At 35.4% G+C, this 21,925-nt stretch overlaps 4 protein-coding genes across 7 annotated transcripts in view; 2 read left to right on the forward strand and 2 right to left on the reverse strand.

Annotated features, from left to right (window-relative positions):
- Positions 1-14,389, reverse strand: part of LOC135790983 (coiled-coil domain-containing protein 158-like) — a 38,010-nt gene extending 23,621 nt beyond the window's left edge. For 2 of the 3 annotated variants that reach the window (XM_065301286.1, XM_065301289.1), the window contains exon 1: positions 8,126-8,503. In XM_065301286.1, coding sequence (XP_065157358.1) covers positions 8,126-8,173 — 48 coding nt within the window. In that variant the 5' untranslated portion in view covers positions 8,174-8,503. Of the gene's footprint in view, positions 1-8,125; positions 8,504-14,341 lie in introns of those variants that run through there. The other variant, XM_065301287.1, reaches the window with a different exon arrangement.
- Positions 9,133-13,404, forward strand: LOC135790991 (uncharacterized). Of its 2 annotated transcripts, XM_065301301.1 has the most exons (4): positions 9,133-9,567; positions 9,637-10,273; positions 10,335-11,264; positions 11,313-13,404. In XM_065301301.1, exons 3-4 carry the CDS (start codon positions 10,587-10,589, stop codon positions 13,347-13,349), a joined length of 2,715 nt encoding a protein of 904 aa, XP_065157373.1. In that variant the 5' UTR covers positions 9,133-9,567; positions 9,637-10,273; positions 10,335-10,586; the 3' UTR covers positions 13,350-13,404. The 2 variants fall into 2 exon arrangements, with proteins under 2 accessions (XP_065157373.1, XP_065157374.1); XM_065301302.1 differs by lacking the exon at positions 9,637-10,273 and having other exon boundaries at positions 9,134-9,567; positions 10,960-11,264.
- Positions 14,390-14,564: 175 nt separating the features above from the next.
- On the forward strand, positions 14,565-16,715 carry LOC135790985 (uncharacterized). The gene is made up of 3 exons (XM_065301291.1): positions 14,565-15,691; positions 15,743-15,991; positions 16,048-16,715. Exons 1-3 carry the CDS (start codon positions 14,882-14,884, stop codon positions 16,558-16,560), a joined length of 1,572 nt encoding a protein of 523 aa, XP_065157363.1. The 5' UTR covers positions 14,565-14,881; the 3' UTR covers positions 16,561-16,715.
- Positions 16,716-17,165: 450 nt separating this feature from the next.
- On the reverse strand, positions 17,166-21,807 carry LOC135790982 (uncharacterized). Its single transcript, XM_065301285.1, has 9 exons — positions 21,556-21,807; positions 21,030-21,132; positions 19,962-20,442; positions 19,703-19,902; positions 18,675-19,645; positions 17,972-18,583; positions 17,771-17,910; positions 17,512-17,718; positions 17,166-17,444 (listed from the first exon to the last, which is right to left on the reverse strand). Exons 1-9 carry the CDS (start codon positions 21,599-21,601, stop codon positions 17,385-17,387), a joined length of 2,820 nt encoding a protein of 939 aa, XP_065157357.1. The 5' UTR covers positions 21,602-21,807; the 3' UTR covers positions 17,166-17,384.
- Between the last annotated feature and the right edge of the window lie 118 nt (positions 21,808-21,925).

Raw genomic sequence — 21,925 nt, forward strand, 5'->3', positions numbered from 1 at the left:
AATTGAACTGCAGACAATTGGCTTCGTTAATGCAGCTTAACGAAAACTCACGCAGCAATAAAAAAAAATACCGGTTCAAGAAACAAATAAATCATACTAAAAATATATCTAAAACCACACTGTATATTACATATAATAACAAATTCGATTTAATACATTCAAGGTCGTTCTCCATCGTAGATAATTACACTTTGCCAAAAAGTTTCTAGCCAAAAAAAACGTAATAATATTCCGTAAAATACGTAAAATTGTTGGTTGTTTATAGAAACTTTATCAATTGCGCACGCCCACGCAACTCTAACGGTTGTTTAGTCATTTTCTATCATTTCTATCCACGAAATTAGAGTAAACTCATAAAATATGTGAAACGACGCATGCTGAACATCGATAGCGTCTATTTATAGACTATTTTAGGGAGGCAGATAATTAAAAATTAAAGTTTCGCGAGTTCAAGGCTGCAGAGCTCATAAACAAATTCACTGCGAATAAATAAATCCATCATTCAATCATGATCATATACCTAGACACATTTTGTCGTTAGACGCGTGTGAAATCAACTCACGGCTGTAACTTATTATAAACTTCAAGGTTGCGACAAATCTACGTTTACAATTACAATGTGAATGTGAATTTTTTACAGGTATCAATAATTTAATATAATTTTTTATATTCTGGCAGTTCGTAAACATCACATTATTATTATTTTTAGTTTCTAGTTTAGTTTGGCGTTTAGAGCAAAGACATGAATTAATTCTTTCTTCGCTGATGAATTATTACAGCCGACAAATCATTGGGGCATTGTTCGCGGTGCGTTCTTGTGTTTCTGTGGCATCCAGAGCGATGAAACAGACTTACGAGCACAAACTCAGCCGCTAATTATAGACTCTTTCTAACCTCGATTTTACCAACTGCAGTGCATACAAATACCGCAGATAGTTGGTTAAAAAGGTACTAGTTTTTAACTCTTTTATGAGTTTAATATAAGTGCGAGTGTATTATTGTCGCACTTCCTGTTAGTAATACAATTACTTTAATTGGGTAGTAAGTAGTACAGACCCTTAAAAGGGAAAAAGTGACCATTCATTATAGAAATTACCCGTGAAATGGCAAGAAAACAGTAATTTGTTTCCGTTTTAAGTAAAAAAATGCAAAAACTTTCATATTTGCGTAATTTTTACAGCGAAAATTACGATTTTTTAATGTCTATCATTAAAATTTTTAATAAAATGAAGTCTACAGTTGTGAGAATTGTAATTATCTACATATTAATAAGAATTTCATGACGTTTGGATGATTTATTAACATTTTAGAGGCAAAAACATGAAAAAATTCGTCAAAAACACGAAATTTTCGTAATTTTGCTTGAAATGTCCATTTTAAAACATTCATTTCGCCAAATTTAATTGCACTAAACAAAATTAACAAAAATATTGCTTTTCCAGTTCCTTTCTTAATTAAAAAATTAAATTATCAAAGAAAATCATCAAATTTTCAAATTTTACCAAAAATCTTCAAAAATACAATTTTTCAGTTTTAAAACTTCTAAAACCATAAATTATTATTACTCATTCAGTTTGCCCTGTATAACAATAGACACAGATCATTCTAGATCAGGTTTGACTACTGCGCAATCATCTAACAAGCAAACAAACACCGCCGCAGCGTAAATAACAAACAGGTAAAAATATCATAATTGACTTTGAAAAAAAAATAGCTTCACACTATTTATATCTAAGCAAATACCCAAGTGATGATCAAATCTTTGACGATACCATCCGGGCCAAAAGTCACGACTTGGCACGTCACACGTCTATCAGCAAGAACCTCGTCATCAACAATTAACCGATGCTTACCTCACTTACTATATTATTGTTGCGTTATTCCTTGAGTACGCTTTGTGCTTCCGGCAATGAACAAACAAGATGAAAAAAAAAAAACACAGCGCTTAATTTCGCACAATGCAAATCATAGCAATATTAATGCTCATTACCTTCAAAAATATCTCATTAGTTCCAAAGAGGAAAAAATTTAAAGGCAAAAATATAATATTTTCGTGGAAATCGTTAATTTTAATAAAAAATATGAAAATTTTGTCTAAACTCGCAGAAAAACTGAAAATAATTCGGGAATATGACGTTTCTGTTGAGTTTGCATATTTTTCCGTATTTTTTATCAAAATAATTAATTATTTCGCAGTTAAAACGCTAAAAACGCGTTTTTATTCGTAAATGCATGCTGTATGTGTGCGCGCGTGTACAATTAACAATTTAACTTGAAACTTAACTTTAATTAGATATATTATTATTATTTATTATGACCGATGATAATAACAATTCGTAATTTAAAATTCGCCGCGGTGTGCGTGTTGAGCTGGAATTACTGATTGTATTGTTTGTGACTAGCACCCGTAATCATCACCGGCGCGCAGTGCGCAAGTTTCCACTTTCTACAACATTTATTTCGCTCAATTTCGAAATATCGTTACATTCGTTACCTGTGCGCGCATTATATTCGCACTTTTTTCACCGCGCACACCTTGTTCGAGTGTGTCTTCTAGTTGTTGCCATTTTGCAGTTAAAACCCCATTTTTATTACATATACATTATTTACACAGTTTTCTCTTTAACAAGACTTTTAAAAACGGTAATAATAAATAATCTGTCTGCTCATGACGTAGATGGGTTCATAAAAAACGCTTTTTGAACAAATTTCTAAATTTGCAATTATAATTTTGTTGAATATTTAAAATATAAACGTGAAGCGATGCACACGCATGAAATACGAGTATATTGCAAATCCTCATGTAACAGTTATTTGCAACTGTATACACCTCGTGAATGATTTTGTTCTGATTCAACAACCTTAGTAATTAGCAATTAGCACAAAATGTATTTTCAGTACAATATTTAGTTTCGGGAAATTGCATTTGGCAAAATAAGCGTTTTAAAACGTAAATTTCACGCAAATTTCGCGGTTTTTCATTAAAAAATTCATGTTTTTTGCATTTTAAGAATTATTAATTAATTTAAACATTATGACAATTTGTTTAATTAGTGAAAAATACATTTTCATTGCAAAATTTAGTTAAGAGACATTAAATTTGGCAAAATAAAACTTTTAAAACTTCAATTTCAGGCAAAAATGTGCAAATTACGTGTTTTTTGCCAATTTTTTGAAGGTTTTTTGCCTGTAAAATCTTAAGAAATAATTTAAACAATATGAAATTTTCATTAATATGTAGATAATTATAATTCTCAAAATCCTACACTACATTTTATTAAATTTTTTAATGTCAAACAGTAAATAATCACAATTTTCGTTGTTAAAAAACGATAAATTCAAATTTTTCCATTTTTTGCCATAAAATTTTTCAATTTTTCTCAAGGTGTGAACATATGCAATTCAATTAAAATTAATCTCCCGATAAAAGATAGTGACACGAAATAAATGAAACGATTATTTATTTGTGTTAATTATAATCTAGATTTATCTTCACACCCACTCATTTGCGCGCTGATGGCGTGCATGCGGTTTTGTTGTTAGAAATAAATTGGATTAATATTTTCATCATCCGAGTGGTAATTGTGCGTCATTAATAATCCTGATTGGATTTTCAACAAGCAGAAAAAGCACGTGCAATCACTGTTTAAATAACTGCACGTCCTGCACGTACTCAGATGGACGCAAACAGAGTGCTTAGAGCTTATATTGCGAGCGTTTAAGGATATCGAGCGCAAACCGCAAACATATTCATGCCACGACAATAATTATAATTCAATCAAGTTGTAAATTATTTATATTGCAGAGAATGTAATAAAAATAAAATACAGCGGAATAAAAGTCGTTTTTAATTTAATTTCGTGCTAAAAAGGCAAAATTCGTGTTTTTGCGAAAAAAAAAATCGTGTTTTTCAGCTGTAAATTGTTGATAAAACATGGAATCATCATGAAATTGATGTCAATTTATAGATAATTGAAATATAGACGGTTCTAGGTTAAATAATATCAAAAATGTTAATGATAAATATGAACAAAATCTTAATTTTTGTGGTAAAAATCGGTCAAAAATTGAAATTTTCATATTTTGCGTCATATTAACACAAATCTTTAAATTTTACTGTGTCAAATCCAAAATCAACATTAAATGCACACAATATTTCTGTATGTTATCAAACAAAACTCAAATTTAAACTTTATACAAATAAAACCACAAAATTCGTGTTTTTACACAATTTTGTTTGGGTTTTCAGTAATCAATCATTGATAAAACATGTAAACGTCATAAAATTAGTATTAACAGATAGATAATTGAAATATTTATCGTTCTATATCAAATTATATAAACAATTTTAATGGTAAATAAGAAAAAATCACGAATTTCATTGCAAAAATCGGCCAAAAACTGAATTTTTCACATTTTCACCTCATTTTATCTCAAATATCTCCAATTTACTCTGTCAAATTACACATAAACATAAACTGCATAAAATATTTCTGTTTGTTATTAAACGAAACTCCAACCTAAACTTTGACCTGCGTTTCTAAATAATTCTACCAGCTTGATATGCCAAATTTACATATTCTCGTATTTATACACATACCCAAATCCAATGCACATCTACTCATAAGAAAGTGTAAAGTACACATCTCACAAAACCTAAAAATTACAACTAATAACAAACGTAACATTTAAACTCCAACCAAAAACCACGTTTTTGTTTAAACTTTAAAAACCACACATGAGCGCCAAGCCTTAAAATTTAAATATTTCACGTTTTTCAACGCAAACCTGCTGTCGAAACATACCTCACGTTATCGAAAAGTATGCCCTTGAAAAATAGGAATACATAATCAGAAATAATGACAATGAAAACGTCCAGAAACCACCGGCGTCTTATCAATTCAATACAGAACACCACAGCGCACTCAATCCGCAATCCAACTCTCACACTTTTACTTTTTCAAATAAGCACGTACTAAATTCGTCAACTTTGCGTGTTAATAAAGTATTACCTTGCATTGGTGACGTCCGTACCTTGCACAGCCATACGAGAAACACACTGCTAAATATTATGTTTCACAGATAATCGTATAAAATACAAGTGTGTCTTCTTACATTCCACGCAAAACGCAAGTATTTTATCTTATCTTATCGCGAGAAATTTCTGTTGTGATTGATAGCGTAAAAAAATATTTATCCAAGTGTCATCTTTGGAGAGTTTAATTTTTTAATTAATTTTTATAGGTTAAATCACTGAAAAAAGTAGACAAGCGCGGAGGAGAAAAAAAAAACGGTAATTCCGCGCTGATGGTCATGCGCAACTTTTTCATGCATATACAACACCATCGGCCATCATAATTTAATGACCCAATTCGTGCCAGTATCAAATTACCACATATACTCGTACACAAGCGTAGAAACAGATATACCGATAGATGTTACACATCTAGAGCTTCGCAGACACGTAATGAAATTACGATGCGTTCTTATTAAGAGTTATTAAACTATTAATTATCTATACCAAGAAATACATGAAGAAAAAATACAGTTAAAGTAATTTTTATGCAAAAAAAAAATAGAAATTTCGTACTAAAAAACGCAAAATTCTTGTTTTTCGCCAATTTTTTTTGTGTTTTTTAGCTCTCATTTGTTGATAAAACATCAAAACGTCTTGAAATTTGTGATAAAATGAAGATAATTGATGTATTGACAGATCTAGACTAAATTATATCAAAATTTTTGAGAGTAAATAGGAAAAAATCGTAATTTTCTGTGCAAAAATCGGTCAAAAATTGAAAATTTCTCGTTCTCGCCTCATTTTAACGCAAATATTTTCATTTTACTCTACAATTTTACATAGAAATCAACAAAAAACTAGCAAATTATGTAAAATTTTACTCATTTCTTTTAAAAATTGTTGTAATATTAATATTATTACGAAAAAACCGCTTCTAAGGTCTAAAAAGTCAAAAAAATTACTTCCTACTTACTCCTGTGGTGAAAAATAATCCAGAAATAGAATCCTGTGAGTTAGTTGAACATGCGCAGTGTAAAAATGTCTCCCTTGTTGCAATTTTAAGGTTAAATAAGTTAGATTAGTGCAGTTTTCTTAAAAAACTTTAAAAATTTAAAAACAAACATCAGTATTGTCCATTTTCTGTATGTCTAATGTGTCTGACAGTATAATAACTTACCGGAAGTCAAATTAACATTTCGTACGCGATGGTTAGTAGGTGAGTTTGTGAGTTATCCAAGTGTGTATCCTGTGTGTCTGCCTAAACATAGGTACCAATACCTCACCAGTTGCACACGCGTTGCACGTGTATGCTCATTATACAAAGAATGGAACCGTCAAATGAACAAAAATACTCAAATACACTGCGATTCTAATACATAGCGACAGGTGCCTTTGCGTACATTACTAAGCAGGAAAAAAAACGAAATAAAAACGTGAGTTTCAAGCATAATCATCAACAATTCATGCTGTATAGTGCACACCGCTGTAAATACAAGTAAATACCACTTGGAAGCACGCGTATTATACGTCTGTGTCTGCTTTGCAAACGTCAACGATGGGCGCTTTCAACTCAACTGTGTTTAATAACTCCGTAACAGTACAAATAACACTTTTGCGAGACAGCAGCAGATGCGTTTCAAGTAAATTAAGCAATAAATATGAGAAAAACACTCGGTATTGAAGTGAATTAATTTTATATCAAGTGTAGTCTGTGAAATTTAAGCAAATTTCGTGTTTTTTGAGAGAAATTTTGCGTTTTTGGGTTGGAAAAAGGCATCTAACTACAAATAAATAAATAAACTATCCCCTAACATCAATATTTATTAAAATTTCTAAGGTACAGTTTAAAAAAAACAGAAATTTAGGCAAATTTTGCTAATTTTAAGCAAAATATCAATGATTTCGATCAATTTTTTGTGTTTTTGAGCCACAGAAACGCCAAATATCATCAAAATTTTAAAAAGCATGACTTAAACAATAAACTAATAAAATATCTATCATTCAACACTAAATTTTAGTAAAATTTCCAACTAAAAATAAAAAAAAAGCTTTTTTTTTTTCGATAATTTCTACAATTTTAGTGATTTTGGCGCGTTTTTATCGCTATTTTTGGGCTACAACCTCCAAAAAACTTACAAATTTTATAAAACATGCCTTAAAGTATAAACAAATAAAATACCTACCAATCAACACTAAACTTTCTTTAAATTTCCATCTAAAAATCGAAATAAATTGCTATTTTCCATAATTTCTCCTATTTTTCTACATTTTTAGTTCAAATTTCTGCAATAAAACACAACCAATCATCGTAAACTAATCAAACTAACACTAAAATCAACCTAAACAAATTATCTGCAATACTAAAACAAAAACCGCCCATACTCTCCAGCAAAACCTATAAAACATTACAATTTTTATATTTTTTCATATCTTACGCCGCAAAACTGTGTGTGATGAGTGTTTCAGCCACATACAACAATCCTACCTGCATGTTTATGATTACACTTAATCTAAACACCCGTATACTCTTCTTTTCGCTGTCGCTGTCATTAAATAACACTTCATAGAGTCGAAAATCAATAAAAACAAAACATACGCACATATCTCAACAAACAGAGGTCAAAAAACAGTCGACTATTCTCTACAAAGGTGATAAACCGCTGAATACAATTCAAATAAAACGTCTCACATTACGTATGACCTCAATGTATTCGTAATTATCAAGAATAATGAATTTAATTAATTCCTAGACAAACCGATTGAAATTTTCCATCAAACACGTAAAAATTTTAATTATTTCATGATAAACCAAACAAATTTGTCTTTCGTTAACTCAAAACAACCATTAAACAAACAATAAAGATAACAAACAATAAACAATCTAAGCTGTTGTTTATTTATCGCTAAACTAATGAAAATGAAGGAATTAAACACTTATTTTTCGTGTTATTCACGTAATATTAATCAATAATGATTAACACTCTGTCACATGATCAATACTAACGCAAAAACATGCAAATATAACAATAATCTCCGCCATTTTTGAACAAACAAAACAATTTTGTTATTATTATGATAAAAAGTTGAAATTTTTCATATGCCACTCACCGTATACATAAAAGGGGCACCGGGAATATAATAGCCACGACTGCTCATTGTCGAATTGTAATTTTATCAATCTCCTTGTGCACTGAGCGTACAAATACACGAATCACACCAGCGTTTGTCTCGCCTCGCCACATTTCTCACTTACGCCCAGCAGTCGTAACAAGGTCAGCTGATTTGACACGGGCGAGGGTGTTCACACACAGCACGATTAGGGATTAATCCTTTGGCACTACCGGTGAGGTGTTAACGCACAGAGGTGATAGGTCCGGGTGTGATTGTGCAAGTTTGCATTCGCTGAGGTCGAGCGACGACTGCGAACGACATGACTCACGCGAGTCGTGCGCGGCCAACTGCTAGAATGTTTCTGGTTGGTTTTGACATCCTGCGAGGTGTGCAGGAAAAAGCGCCGCGTGCGGCGCACAAGAGAAATATAATAGTAGTGTTAATCACGTACGCTAGATGGCGGTGCATGTACTATTAGTTTATAATTTGTATTTTATTGTTTAAAATATTAAGAAATACATTGAAAATGTTAAGTAGTAGTAAATATTAATTCACGGCCAAGTAAATAAATATTTTTTTACTTTTTTTGGATATTTTTTAATGAATAAGAAATATTTTTTGATTTTTTACCCGCAGGAAAAGCGCCCTCAGCGGTGGTTGAAACAAACACAGTTTTAGTTTATATTATTGACGCAAGATGGCGCCAGATTTAAATTTTGACAGTTTATTGTTTAAACAATTAATAAAAACGTTAAAAATGTTATATAATGATGAAAAATTACTTCTTTTGTGTATATTTAAGTTTAATCAGTTAATTTACTTTAGAATAAATATTAATTTAACGTTTCGTTTGCTTTCGCATACGGTTTCTTTAATTTTAGTTTTAACAATAATTACACCGAGTTTTAATTGTTTCTAATTACTATTGTTGGCTACTAATCAAAACCCATTAAAACTGTCAATGTAAAATTAAAACTTCACTCTATTGACGTAAAATTCTAAATATTTCAATTTTTGTTGTAAAAATGGGCGAAATTCGCGAAATTTGCGGCGTTAGCACCGAAAACAATGAACTTTTAATACAACTCTTACTGAATTCGGACGGAGGATTAAACCTCCAAGATCAGGAAATACCATCAAATTATCTCCTCGGTGATGGCATCCGCATGTACCGCGAGTGGAAAAAAGTAAAACTGCATCGTGAACATTTGACAAATTGCATATTTGTCTACGACAAGAAACTAATCCCCGCACGAATGACAAGTGTGAAACGCACACCGCGTTCCCCCGGCGAAAATCCATTCGCTTGTTGTTTCAAAACAAAAACAAACGAAGAATAACAATCACTTGTCACCTTTTCCAACACAAAACAAGTGACATTGAAAAAATATTCCAAATCCCAGTTGTGTGTGAATATTTGCCTTGTATCATAATTTTCGGTGAGTGTATAATTACATTGTCGTCCATTTTGTCCTCATGCATAAACATGCACGTGCGCGCATGCGCAGCTTTCGATAGATCTGAATATGCTTGACACAATCAACAAAAGCGTACAGACACTTGTAACGGTGAGCCCACATTTGCTAAAGCCTTCGGATGCCCCTGAAAAGGTGCATGTGCGTGCCTGTATTGTGATCCAAACCGAAGCACAACTAGATTACAACGAAACCTTCGAAAAAGTCGAAGAAGCATTGAAATACACGCCATATTCCTATATTCTAAGAGACGCCATTAAAGTCGAGGATCTCCCAAAGAAATTTGTGCTAAAATTTGATGATAAGATCACCGAAGAGGATATTGAGAATTTCGACGAGTATTCCACCTTTGACCCCGCGGATCTTGCTCAGATCCTGTCGGGATCCGTTTGTGGGAAGAGTAATTTAAAGCAGGTTTCTGAAATGGCTGATGAACAACAGAAATTGGTTGAGGTGGGATGTCAGACTGATCTGATGGTGAGACCCATGTTCCTGGAGCTGGATGATGTCGCCCAGGTCATGTGTAATCTTCAGGTACAGACTTCAAGGACATTCACACCTAATGCCACCATGGATCAAGTTGATAAAGACCTACATTTGTTTTATCATCATAAAGGTTCTTCAGAGGCACCCACAGCTAAGAAAACCTCACCTGTTGAAACCCATGAAGGTACCTTCAATTCCTAACTTAATAAAATTCCTGTTAACCTAATTTTTAATGGTTTTTAAAGGTAAATCTGAATCTAGGACCAGATTAGAAGAATACATCAGAACCCACCCTATTACAAACCTAACCTCTGAAGATATCAGAAAGATCTGTGCAAATTGTTGCAGTGAAGATGAGGTCCTAGAAAAATCAAGTCCTGGTATGATGAAGTTGGTGATATCTTGGAAGGAGAAGACTTTTGGGAGAAGAGAATATTGATCCTATCACAGGTGTGAATCTGGATACAATCGAAGCTGAAATCATAGCCAATGCTGATATGACAGCTGAAACCCTACAGACCCAAGCAGATCGGATGGATAAACGGTATAGTTATCCAACCCAGGATATAGAAATCCAATGCAAGGAGTTTGCTGATCATAAGGAACCTGGGGTTTGTAGAGGTGACGACAGGAAAAGAAACAAAGGGTGTACCTGTGATTGTCAATTATATTCCAAAGATAAAAAGGATATGAAAGGTTATGATTTTGGTATTTGTGCAAAAAAGATGGCGGAGCTGTGTAAGTTGGTTCTCGGAGTGAGTTTGGGCGAAGCAAACTCCTCACCTGAATTGATTGGTCAAACATCTTCAGATCTACCATTAAAGGCGCGTGCGTGCACGAATCGTAAATGTAATTGCCTCTATTCCAAAGGTTGCCGGCATTGCGAGAAAGCGTTAACCATGGAGAAGAAACTGGCGATAGATGACCCTGCCAGATTGAAGTCCTGCAAAAAGTTCACTGCTTCACAGAATATCGAGTTCCTCACTGACGTAGATGGAGAATACGCTGATGCTTATCTGGAGCAATTGGAACAGGATTGTGCTTTCACCCAGACTGATTCGGGAGATGATTATTTCGGGACTCCTGATGCCCCTTATATCCCACCTCCTCCTTGTACATGTTTGACTAATGTGGAGATGCCCTGGGATATGATTACCATACCACCAACTCCAAAAGTATTATTTTGATATCCCAAAAACTTTTTTTGATTATTTCCTTTCTAGAAACGTCCCATCCCACCTGAAGAAGAAGAAATCATGAAATCCCTTCCTGAAGAGGTTAAAGCTCAGTTGAAGGAGTTGACAGTTGGGGCCATCACCCAAGAACAACTTTTAGCCCTAACTAAAGAGTTCCTAGATGATAAAATGGGTAATTCCAATGATATTGAAGAAATCCAGAAGCAGATCCTAGTAGAAAAGGCAAAGATTGATGAGGAGATTGCAGCGGCAGCGGGTGAAGATAAAGATGATGAAGAACCCCAAGAAGAAACGTATAAACCATGTAGACCAAGATCTCCTTTGAAATCATTTCAGGTCTTTGATCCGGAATGTGAGGTGTATAATGAACCATACCTGGATAGAATGATGAGGTACTTCTGTGAAGAAGAAATGGAAGGTATAGGTGAGTGTACATCACGTGTGGAGATGCCCTGGCATGAAATTGAATTGGCCAAGACTATAATCATCAGAAAAGGTAAGCATCCCTGTGAACGCAGGGCGAAACCATGTTTTGACAAGGATCCCAACCGGAAGTGTGGTCCTGAATACCGACGCAAGAAGGCTTTGTATGGTCCCACATCTAGTAACCCTAATATCAACACAAAGGGAATACCAGGTGCACCTGGAGATGATTGTATCTGTCATGTTTGTGGGAGTAGTTCCCAACCGATGATTCCCACGAAAAAAGGTGAAGATGCTTCTGTTACGTGTCTCTGTAAACCTAGGGAACCTTCAGAACCATCTGAAGTTGTGATTTCTTGCTTGAAAGGTAAAAAGAAACAAAAGAAGAAACCTTCTACCAGTATGCCCATGATACCCAAGAAGACTTTGAGTTGTGGGTGTCTGGTTAGTACAGAAACCCTTCCTTCAAGCAAACAATCCAAACCAGGGGTACAATTAGGAGGTAAGACATCTCCCCAATCAAGAACAGAACGTATTGCAGCATTGTTGGATTCTTGTAAGAAAGAAATGGAACCTATCAAGGATGGTATCAACCAACTTAGAGCTAGAATCAGGGAGTTGAATATTCCTGATCTTAAGGCATACCAGGAACCTCCCCAACTACTGGGTGGTTCACCTGGGACCTCAGGAGGGTTAAATTTCATGCCTCCGATGTATTACCCACCTCCCATGATGTGTTATCCTTATCCCCCGATACCACCATGTATGTACCCACCTCCTGGTCCTACCAATTCAGCAAATGCTCAGGTTACAAGACTACCTCCAAGTATGAACATCCCTAGTTCTTCCAAGAAGTGTAAATGTATGTCTAAACACCATCAGAGGGTTCCTGCAAGTTACCCTTCTTCATCAGAGAATACCACAACAGATTATGAAGAAGAACGACGTAGACACAAGAAAAAAGGTCACAATCACGCTAAAAGAAGCAGGAGTAGACTTATATGCAGTTGTAGACCACAGGAATCAAAAACTGTTTGGTGTCCTAGTATTCAGAGTTGTAAAAAGGGCAAAGAAAGGGTACCATCTGAAGAACAAGCCCAGAGTAGGTCTTCTTTGTGTCTATGCCTCACAGGGAGTTCCACTAGTAAAGGAACAACCACAACGAAGAAATCTTGTAGGCATTCAAGGATTCCCCGGTTGGTTTCACAGACTTCTTCAAAAAAATCTGGATTAATATGTCCTGCCCCTTCATTGGCCACCCAGAAAACCGCTTTCATCTCCTGCACTTCCCACTTGTCAGATAAAAGTGAAAAAAGTTGCAAATCCTACAAATCCACCAACAATTCTCTCTGTGAAGATTGTAGTGTTATGATGGTTGAGAGTTGCGCAACCCAAAGTGCACGATGCAGCTACCCGCGTAACAAATCATCCATTTTAAAACCGCAGTCAAAACCTGACCTGGCTACAGCAGCCACATCGTGTAAAATACGATTTAATGACAAAGTCAAACATACAAATACAAAATGTCCCGGATATAACCCCAAAATGGCCGAGGCGTGTGTTGAGGTTAAACGTGGTCGACCCGTCGAAGATAGCAGTACTGAATCTGTGTGCACACCGTGCAAGTCTCGCAATGCTTGAAAATTTAAGTCTGAGTTGAAATTATACTGTTAAAAATAAATTAATTGACTATTAATTAGTGTACGTCTGGTGGTAATTAAGCTAGTTGGTGTGCAATCAATAAAGCAGCGCATGTTTCCGGTCGGCGGAGAAGTGCATCCAAACGTGCATTTCCTGGTTCGTGAAAAATTAGATCCGTTGCTCTCGCCACTCATACGTTACGTCACGTCACGAGATCAGCGGCCATTTTGATTGCCAAGTGCAGAAATATTTCAAAAGCGTATAACTTTGGTAATAATTATCGTAGAGATGTGAAATAAAGTTTAAATTAAAGATAATTTACTAGGAAATAATCATGCCAAGTTAGAATAATGTACGATTAATACTTTTTGTGTAATTTGATAAAAAGTATCAATTTTAATTAAAATTACATGAAAAATGTAAGAAAAACGCTTATAACTTTTAAACTAAATGAGATAATTAACTAATTCTTGTTGCAAATGATAGATATTATTGTAAACTATAATATAGGTCACTTTCAATCATTTAAACTTTGGCACTCCTTGTTAAATTAACAAAAAACACAAAAAACATTCAACTATTGACATTTTAATGATGTTTCAACAGAAAAAAACAGGATGGGCACCTCTGGTCAACTCATCTCGACCGTGACGATTGTCAACAACGCTTATTATCATTACAACATCACAACCGTACCTACATACCCATTAATTAAATCCTATAATTTTCTCTTTACCGTCGAAATAAAAATTTGAATAATAAAATACTAAAAATACCAAACCGAAAAGAAATGAAGTTCTGTTCTATTTAGCATGCAATAAGTTCATTGCTTAATATAATGACAACAATACCACAACGCACGAACGGCAAGAAAAATACTAAAATATAGAAAATGTTGCAAAAACACGCAATTGTTTCAAGCAACAAGAATAAAAAATGTGAAAGTCGCACCAAACGCATTATAAAATTACTAATTGTTTGTAAATTATTACCTTGCTAAGGGTTGTGTTGCAGACAACTGCCATCTGAGTTTAAATCCATGGATAATCCGCAGTAAATCCAAGCAAACAATGAGAAAAACACAGCACGATAAATCACTGGATGCAAACGTACTTGTTTTTAAAAACAGCAAACACACAATGGCACAATATGGTTGCTCATAATGCGTGCGGTGCGCGCGCGCCGGCGAATGAAACGAAATGGCGTCGGACACCGCATCGCGCGATGCGAGCTACCCAAGTGTGACAAAACACTTGGTACGGAACGCCGGCGCGGTTATTTTTTATTATTTACAGGGGAAATCGACATCTATACACACAACAAACACAAACACGCGAATTCCACATACAAAATGTCTGAATTTATAAATAAAAACAAGATGGCCGACTCACCTGACATCGATACACTTGAATTTGGTTAGAATTGTCACTCCAAAGTTTCGTACTGATGTAAATCAAGTGCCGGACGAGTTTACACAGCATTTCTATTGATAACCTATAAAAATTCGATGGTTTTAGTGATTTTCATACAAAATGGAGGGCGAAGATGAAGCACCCGATGTCCCTGTGAAGTCTACATCATCCCTGAAGACTCCATCAGTGGATAATCGTACTTCAAGCCAAAATAACTCCAGAACATCAAAAAAGTCAGTGAATTATGATCTATCCAAGTCAGATACACGTCCCACATCAGTTTCTTCACCTGAACACACACCAATCGTATCCAAAACCACTGTAACCAGTGAATCATCAGCGCATGTCTCTGAAATACCTGAAGAACCAGTGAATTGTGATGAGGTCATACAGGAACTTGTAGAATCACACAAGGGATCAACCCAGGCGTCTACCACTTCAGAACCCACTCTACAACATGACCCAGAGTGTCCCATGTATGAAGAAGAATCAAAGGTGAAAGGAAAAAGCAAAAAGAAAGAAAAACCCCGAAGAAAAACAAAATCCACTTCGTATCATGATAAAGACCATGGGGATAGCCCTTGTCCACCAGGAGTAAGAATATGTTGTACCTGTGGTGTGTGTCCATTGGATCTTGTTGAAGAAGAAGAAAAAGGTGAAGATGAAGAAAGTAGAGATGCAAGCTATCAATCTGAATCAACAACGAAATCCAGCAGTGGGGAGAGTAGAGAAGATAAAGACGATGATGATCTATCCAGTGATGTATATGATCTTCAAAGTTACGATACAGAGACGGATTATTCTCGTAGTTATCGAAGTTGGTATGGTGAAGGATGGACTTCTCGTAAACCACGAGGAAAGCGTCAGAAACGTGATTTGGGAATGCGTTATGCTTCTGATGCTGCTGCAATGGAATTTAAAAGGATTTATGTAGTGTTTAAGCTAACATAACCTCAACTTTTTACTATTTTTATTTTTTAGGGTTTTTATCCACCAGCACCAATGTCTGATAGGTCTCGTCACGAGGGAAGCTTTATTGATGACTATATGAAGTTTTTCATTGAACCTTTTGATGTTTGCTATAAGTCTTTATCCTCAGTGACAAGTTCTTTTGTGAGTTGTGAAGAAACAGGACTCCAGAGGACCATTGTAATAGTCAAACCGGATGCTGTCAAATTTAAAGAAGCTATTTATCGGGTTATCTTCGAATCTGGGTTTCAAATTCTCGGCGTACATAACCAAAATCATATTCTAACCTCAAAAACTAATTTTTTGATGTTTTTTAGTTGCGTGTGTTGCATTTAACACCCGAACAAGTCTCGGAAATTTATTCAAAATACTATGGATCACCATCTTTCGTCCATCTTGTTGTATCTGTGAGTGACGCGCCTGTGCTTGCGATTTGTATATCCGCTATGAACGTAATCAAAAGATGGCTGAATCTGATCGGGCCCGATGGTTCCCTGCGTGCAGAATGGTTCTATCCGCTCAGTATGCGTAAATTGTTTGGTTTGGAAGATACTCATGCGGATTGGATACATGGATCGGAGAATCTTAAAGAATCCAACAAAGAAAATCGGTATTTTTACCCGAATGCTATCATTGAACCGATCATAGATGAGTTGGATAAAGTCAAAGACTATTGTGCGCTGACGATGAACAAGACAATTGTTGATGCTTGCACGGAACTGGTGAAGAAACGGCCTGCGGATCCGATTATTTTCTTTGCTGATTATTTACTTGTGCATAATCCATTCCAGCCGAGGTTCCCGCAGTATATTGCTATGACACCGACGTAATTTATACAATTTGTACAATATATTGACAATATTTTGCCAAATTGTACAATATATTGACAATATTTTACCAAATTGTACAATATATTGACAATATTTTGGGCGATTGTTCAATTTATTGATGAAAATCATTGTAAAATGATAAATTTTGAACTTACTGATGCTTCTTCCCTAAATATCACCTCCTAATGGTGATTCAAGACGTTTATCCTTTCAAATACACCAATTTCCTGCGATTTTAAGTCATCCACAAGCATTTCACCCAATTCATCAGTATAATTACTGACATAAACGTAATTAACACAATTAACACACAAAGAAAGTTGATTTCACATTTTCATAAACAAACAATAACCAAAATCTAACCGTTTTCAATCACTAAAACGTTTTCTTTCGTTTTCGTTCTACACTTTGCGAGTTTCAATGACAAACTAATCCATGGCGATCGCTTCATCGCCCGACCGGACGCGAATCGCAATAAAATTACACAAAAACACATAATCCACGTATTAATTACAATAAATACGTAATATTTATTATAATTACACGCGCCGTTGCTGTTTTACCATAAACTTTCGACGTAAATTTTGTTTTCATACTGCCTGGAATACTCATAACCTTAAATATTTATTCAAATTTTGTCAATTATCAAATCACAGCATTCACTACCGAAATTAACTCGTAAAACATTGGTATTCTGCTTAATCTGCGTAATCTTTGTTCATTATTGAGAATATTCTGTTAGTATATAACTATGGGGAAACACATCTAACGGTTAAAAAGAGTAATATTGAGGTTAAGTTTAAAATTAAGAGCTACTATGATGTTTAGATCTCATTTGCAGGCTTCTCACCCTTCCAAACTTTGGTTTTGCAGTGGGTGTGGGCCTATAACATTCAAAAATGATGTTTTAAAGTAAAATTTTAAGTTTTTAGCCACTTTTGTGAGACTTACACCATCGCCACACTCTTTGGCATTCTCGACGCTTTGGCACCAATAGCCAGGTCCCCAAGTACAACGATTACTGCCCAGTAATTCACGTTTCTTCAGCGTGTGTGCTGACTTAACACAAACACCGATTTTTTTGCATGTTTTCTCACTGCCAATGGTTGCAACAAAATGGAAAATTTTGTTTCCATAGGTTTCAATCAACGAATGACACTGTGACAAACAAAATGTTAGGTTATGCAACACAGAACACAGACAAATTTACCTTTGAGACGTGCTTGTTAGGTAGAGCAACACAAGCCTTCTCAAGAACATGTTCAGCACTGTGAATCAAGTTAGGATTGTCTAAAATCTCATCGACGAGTGTAACTGTAGCCTCGCATACAGCACAAGTATAAACGCTTTCTAAAATGACAGAAAACATAACCTATAATGACAACATAACCTCACATGCGATTATTTTTACCTTTGATAGCTTTAACGATTGGATTATTATCACACAAGACTAACAACGAGCATAATTCACCAGGCCGTGTGCCATCCCTCAACAAATTATAAATCATATCGCCGTACTTTTCAATAAAACCATCACACTGTTGTTCAGTGCTCTTGGGAAGCACACTACAAATAGTCTTGACAGTTTTCTCCATGTCATCTTCGCTTACAGTGCCAATAACTCCTTCTAACGCGTTGATAACCTGTTTACAAATAAAACAAACCGGTCCTGATTTCACTTGCATTTTGACAGGAACAGGAGCAGGAGCTGTCAAGGTGACTTTGTCACAGAGATTAATCATCGTGCAAATCTCCTTCGGTTCCACACTGGATATCAAAAGCTGTAAAACCATATCACCGTATTTGTCAACGAATCCATCACATTCCGCCCGCAGTGTTTTCGGCATTACTTTACACACGTTGTGCAAAGCTTGCTCAATCTCATCCTCAGTCGACTTATTCTTCAACATATCTTGCAATTGCGTCATGACAAACTCACACAGAGAACACGATGGTTTATTATTTACTTTAAGTTGACTAATTGGACGTCCATTCGCTGTCTGATCAGGAATTTCATTCGTATCTGTAATTAAACAATGATTGTACAACATAATGACAATATTTTGTGTGTTTGTACAATTTATTGATGTAAAATTATGTAAAAAGTTACTTACTAATGCTTCCTTCGTAGATATCACTTCCTAGAGGTGAAGCAGGACGATTATCCTTGCAAATCTTCAAGTAGACGCAAATTTCCTGCGGTTTGAAGTCATCCACGAGCATTTCCACCAGTTCATCGGTATAACCATCGACAAAATCTTGACATTCAGTGCGCAAATTGTCATTTAGATGTGAACACAAAGATTTCAACGCGTCTTTGATCGAATCTTTAGTTTTATGATCTTTTACCATCTCTTCCAGTTTAGTTACAGCAAACAAACACAACGGACAGTTGGGTTTATCTTCTGGAGTACCTTGCATGAACACTTCAATGTCATGATTGTCACTGCTGCTTGGACAAACACGAATCAGCGGACAAATCGTGCTTGGGTCAATCTCCTCGGCCAAGATGGCGACCAATGCTTCACCGTAGGAATTCACAAACTCCACACACGTCTCAGCTACGGAATTCGGCAGATGATCGCACGCCTGATCGACAATCTTCTTCATTTGACCTTCGGTTTTCGGATCTGTAATCGCCTGCTGGACATAATGGAGGAAATATTGACAGAATGTGCATAATTCTTTGTTGTAAACGTTGTTCATGAACGGACTATTAAGTCTCTCAATGGGCAACTGCATTAATTCAGGTGATTGATGCTCGAATTGCAATTGTTTTAGTTTTTCAGATGATTCCGGGGATAACATTGGCGCAATCGGTGCGGAATCGAATTGTTCGAAGCCAGGACCCGGGCAGATGTTGGTGAAATCACACACGACGGTTGAGTTTAACTCTTCGACCAAATATTTATAGATTGTTGGGTAGTATTGATTGACAATACCGAGGCATTCATCTTTGAAGTTACCAGTTTGCTTGCACAAGCCTTGCAGGACTTTTTGGAACTCGTTTTCGGTTGTGTCAGCAATCAGAAGGTCGCGTAAATGATTGACAAGCTGTTTGCACAGTTTACAAGCCGGATCATCACTAAATTCACATGTAAATATTATAAATAAGTTATTAATGATTGTTTGCAAGACTTACCCAATAGAAACAACGCCAACATTGCCCATAGATGTCACTTCAATCTCTGGATGCTTGTGGAAATTAATACTACACTCACCCGAAAGCAGACAAATCTTATCAGTTTTGAATTCTTTCTGTAAATGGCTGTAGATTTCGTTGAAGTAAGTAATGACAATATTACTGCATCCATCTGAGAATGTTCCAGTTCTTGCACAAATCTAATAATTCAAAGTTATTTCAAGTTATTTTTAGGTTAAACATGTGTTTTAGGTTATACCTGTAATAATCTTTGTAAAAATTCATCTCTACTCATATCAGTGAACTTCTTCTCCATGATATCCATCACATGATGACAACCAGTGCAGGTATCAACTTCTGAGTCAGTTTTTTGCTTGGTGACAAGCTCTTGTGAGCTGCTTTCAAGCAATTTGTCATATTTCAGATTATTGCACAAGCCTGCAACCGAGCACACAGTCTGTGGATTCATCTCAGAAGCTAAGGTGTCAATCAAATCAGGAATGAAATCGTCTGCTAGTTTACAGCATTCTTTCGAGACTACTTTGATTGGGATCAAGTTGCAGGAACCTTCAAAGACTTCTTTGATTTCTTCCTGCGTTTCGTTGCTTTCAAGTTGGTCTCGGGCTTGTTTAACCATGTCAAGACAGGTTTGACAGATTGAATCTCCATCTTCAGGGTAAGTTTTGTGTTGCCATACGGTTTGGATGCAGTGTTTCGTTGCGTGACAACCAGCAGCAGCACTTTAATAAGAAAAAGTTTATTTTTATGATAACTTTGGAAATAAGAGAGATAAAAAGTTGATTGTTGTGCTAAAATGTTTATCTGGTGAAAAACTATAAGATAAACTAAATAAATGTGTGGAAATTGTTGATATTTGCCAACATTTTAATGAAAAACATAAAAATTGTCAATAAAATGACAGTATATTGACGCGAATCAACATTTTAATGGAAACAAAGTTTATTTTTAAGATATCTTTTAAACTAAAGAAGATAGAGAGTTGATTTTTTATAAAAATGTTGATCTGATCAAGGACTACAAGATAATCTAAAGAAAAATGTTGAAATAATAAAAATTCAACAAGATTTTAACAAAAAATACAAAACATGTCAATAAAATGACAAGATATTGAAGCATAAGGAAACTATAAGCCATTCAAGGTCTTAATAGAAATAATGTCAATGGTATCATGTGAAAACAAAGAATCATCACATATTTATCACGCTGGTTATCAGTGAAACCAAGCAAAGGTCGCGAAATTGACCGCGCGCAATTAAAAACCGAATTTATTTATTTCGACAACGTAAATATGTTTATATCAACTTACGTTAAATTGGAGCACCAATACGACGGCCCCCAAGTACATTCCTTGCTGCCAAGAAGTGAAACATGCCGTTGAGATGCATATGGTTCAGGCGGTAGTGCTACGACTGCAAAAATACAATAATTATTTACTCTGAAGGCGACATTTGCGAGTTGAACGACTAATATGACTCTACATGACTAATGCAAAGACAAATTAACTTATAAAGTAAATAATTTAATGATTGTGCGCGCTGTGTGCGTGATTCATGCGATTGTAAATCGAATCCTGCTGGAAACATTAAAATTTTCAATACTCTGCATGGGATTAACACATTTACATGCTTTAAATGCTTAAAATACATTCGGGACAATGAGTAAGTTAATTATAAACGTGCATGTGATGAACATGCAGGTTTTCAGGCAACAAACCGAACAAAACAACACAATTTTGTTCAAATCCTGCGCACGTTTTCAACGCGCGATAAACAATCAATTTCTCCAGTGTGAAATGATGTAATTTGTTATGCTTGTGATGTGTTTGCACTTACCGCAGACGAATGCTGCGACGCAGAAGACGAAAAACGTCTTCAGCATGTTGTTGAAGGAAACAAAGAACGTTCGGACGCACTTATAATCTTCGGACGTGATGTGAAAAGAAATTATCACTCGTATATTGATATGACATGCACGGGTCAGACACAAACACGTCAGAATGTGACGATTTGCTGCGATCGAATGCGGGTGTTGCGAGCAAACAGAGAGAATGTTTTGTTTAGATTCGACTGACCGCGCCGCAGCCGGACGCTCGAAGGTTGATCGCAGTGAATCGAAGTCCTGTAGTGGGGCGAGAGTATTAAACATGTGTATTGGGTGACAGTACAGTACTAATACTGCAGGAAAAGTGTATATTGGGTTGCC

The sequence above is a fragment of the Atheta coriaria genome, unplaced genomic scaffold (genome assembly GCF_025399875.1).
Source record: "Atheta coriaria isolate IRGN ID8LTWV9N9 unplaced genomic scaffold, Caltech_Dcor_3.1 hic_scaffold_4_pilon, whole genome shotgun sequence".
Lineage (NCBI taxonomy): Eukaryota > Metazoa > Arthropoda > Insecta > Coleoptera > Staphylinidae > Dalotia > Dalotia coriaria.

Coding starts and splice junctions, on each gene's coding strand:
- LOC135790991 (XM_065301301.1), top strand. CDS start 10,587: ATGACAGCTGAAACCCTACAGACCCAAGCAGATCGGATGGATAAACGG. Junction 11,265..11,312: donor CCATACCACCAACTCCAAAA/GTATTATTTTGA, acceptor TTTCCTTTCTAG/AAACGTCCCATCCCACCTGA.
- LOC135790985 (XM_065301291.1), top strand. CDS start 14,882: ATGGAGGGCGAAGATGAAGCACCCGATGTCCCTGTGAAGTCTACATCA. Junction 15,692..15,742: donor TGGAATTTAAAAGGATTTAT/GTAGTGTTTAAG, acceptor TTTATTTTTTAG/GGTTTTTATCCACCAGCACC. Junction 15,992..16,047: donor CTGGGTTTCAAATTCTCGGC/GTACATAACCAA, acceptor GATGTTTTTTAG/TTGCGTGTGTTGCATTTAAC.
- LOC135790982 (XM_065301285.1), bottom strand. CDS start 21,601: ATGCTGAAGACGTTTTTCGTCTTCTGCGTCGCAGCATTCGTCTGCG. Junction 20,443..21,029: donor TATTGGTGCTCCAATTTAAC/GTAAGTTGATAT, acceptor TTCTTATTAAAG/TGCTGCTGCTGGTTGTCACG. Junction 17,719..17,770: donor CTAACAAGCACGTCTCAAAG/GTAAATTTGTCT, acceptor TGTTTGTCACAG/TGTCATTCGTTGATTGAAAC.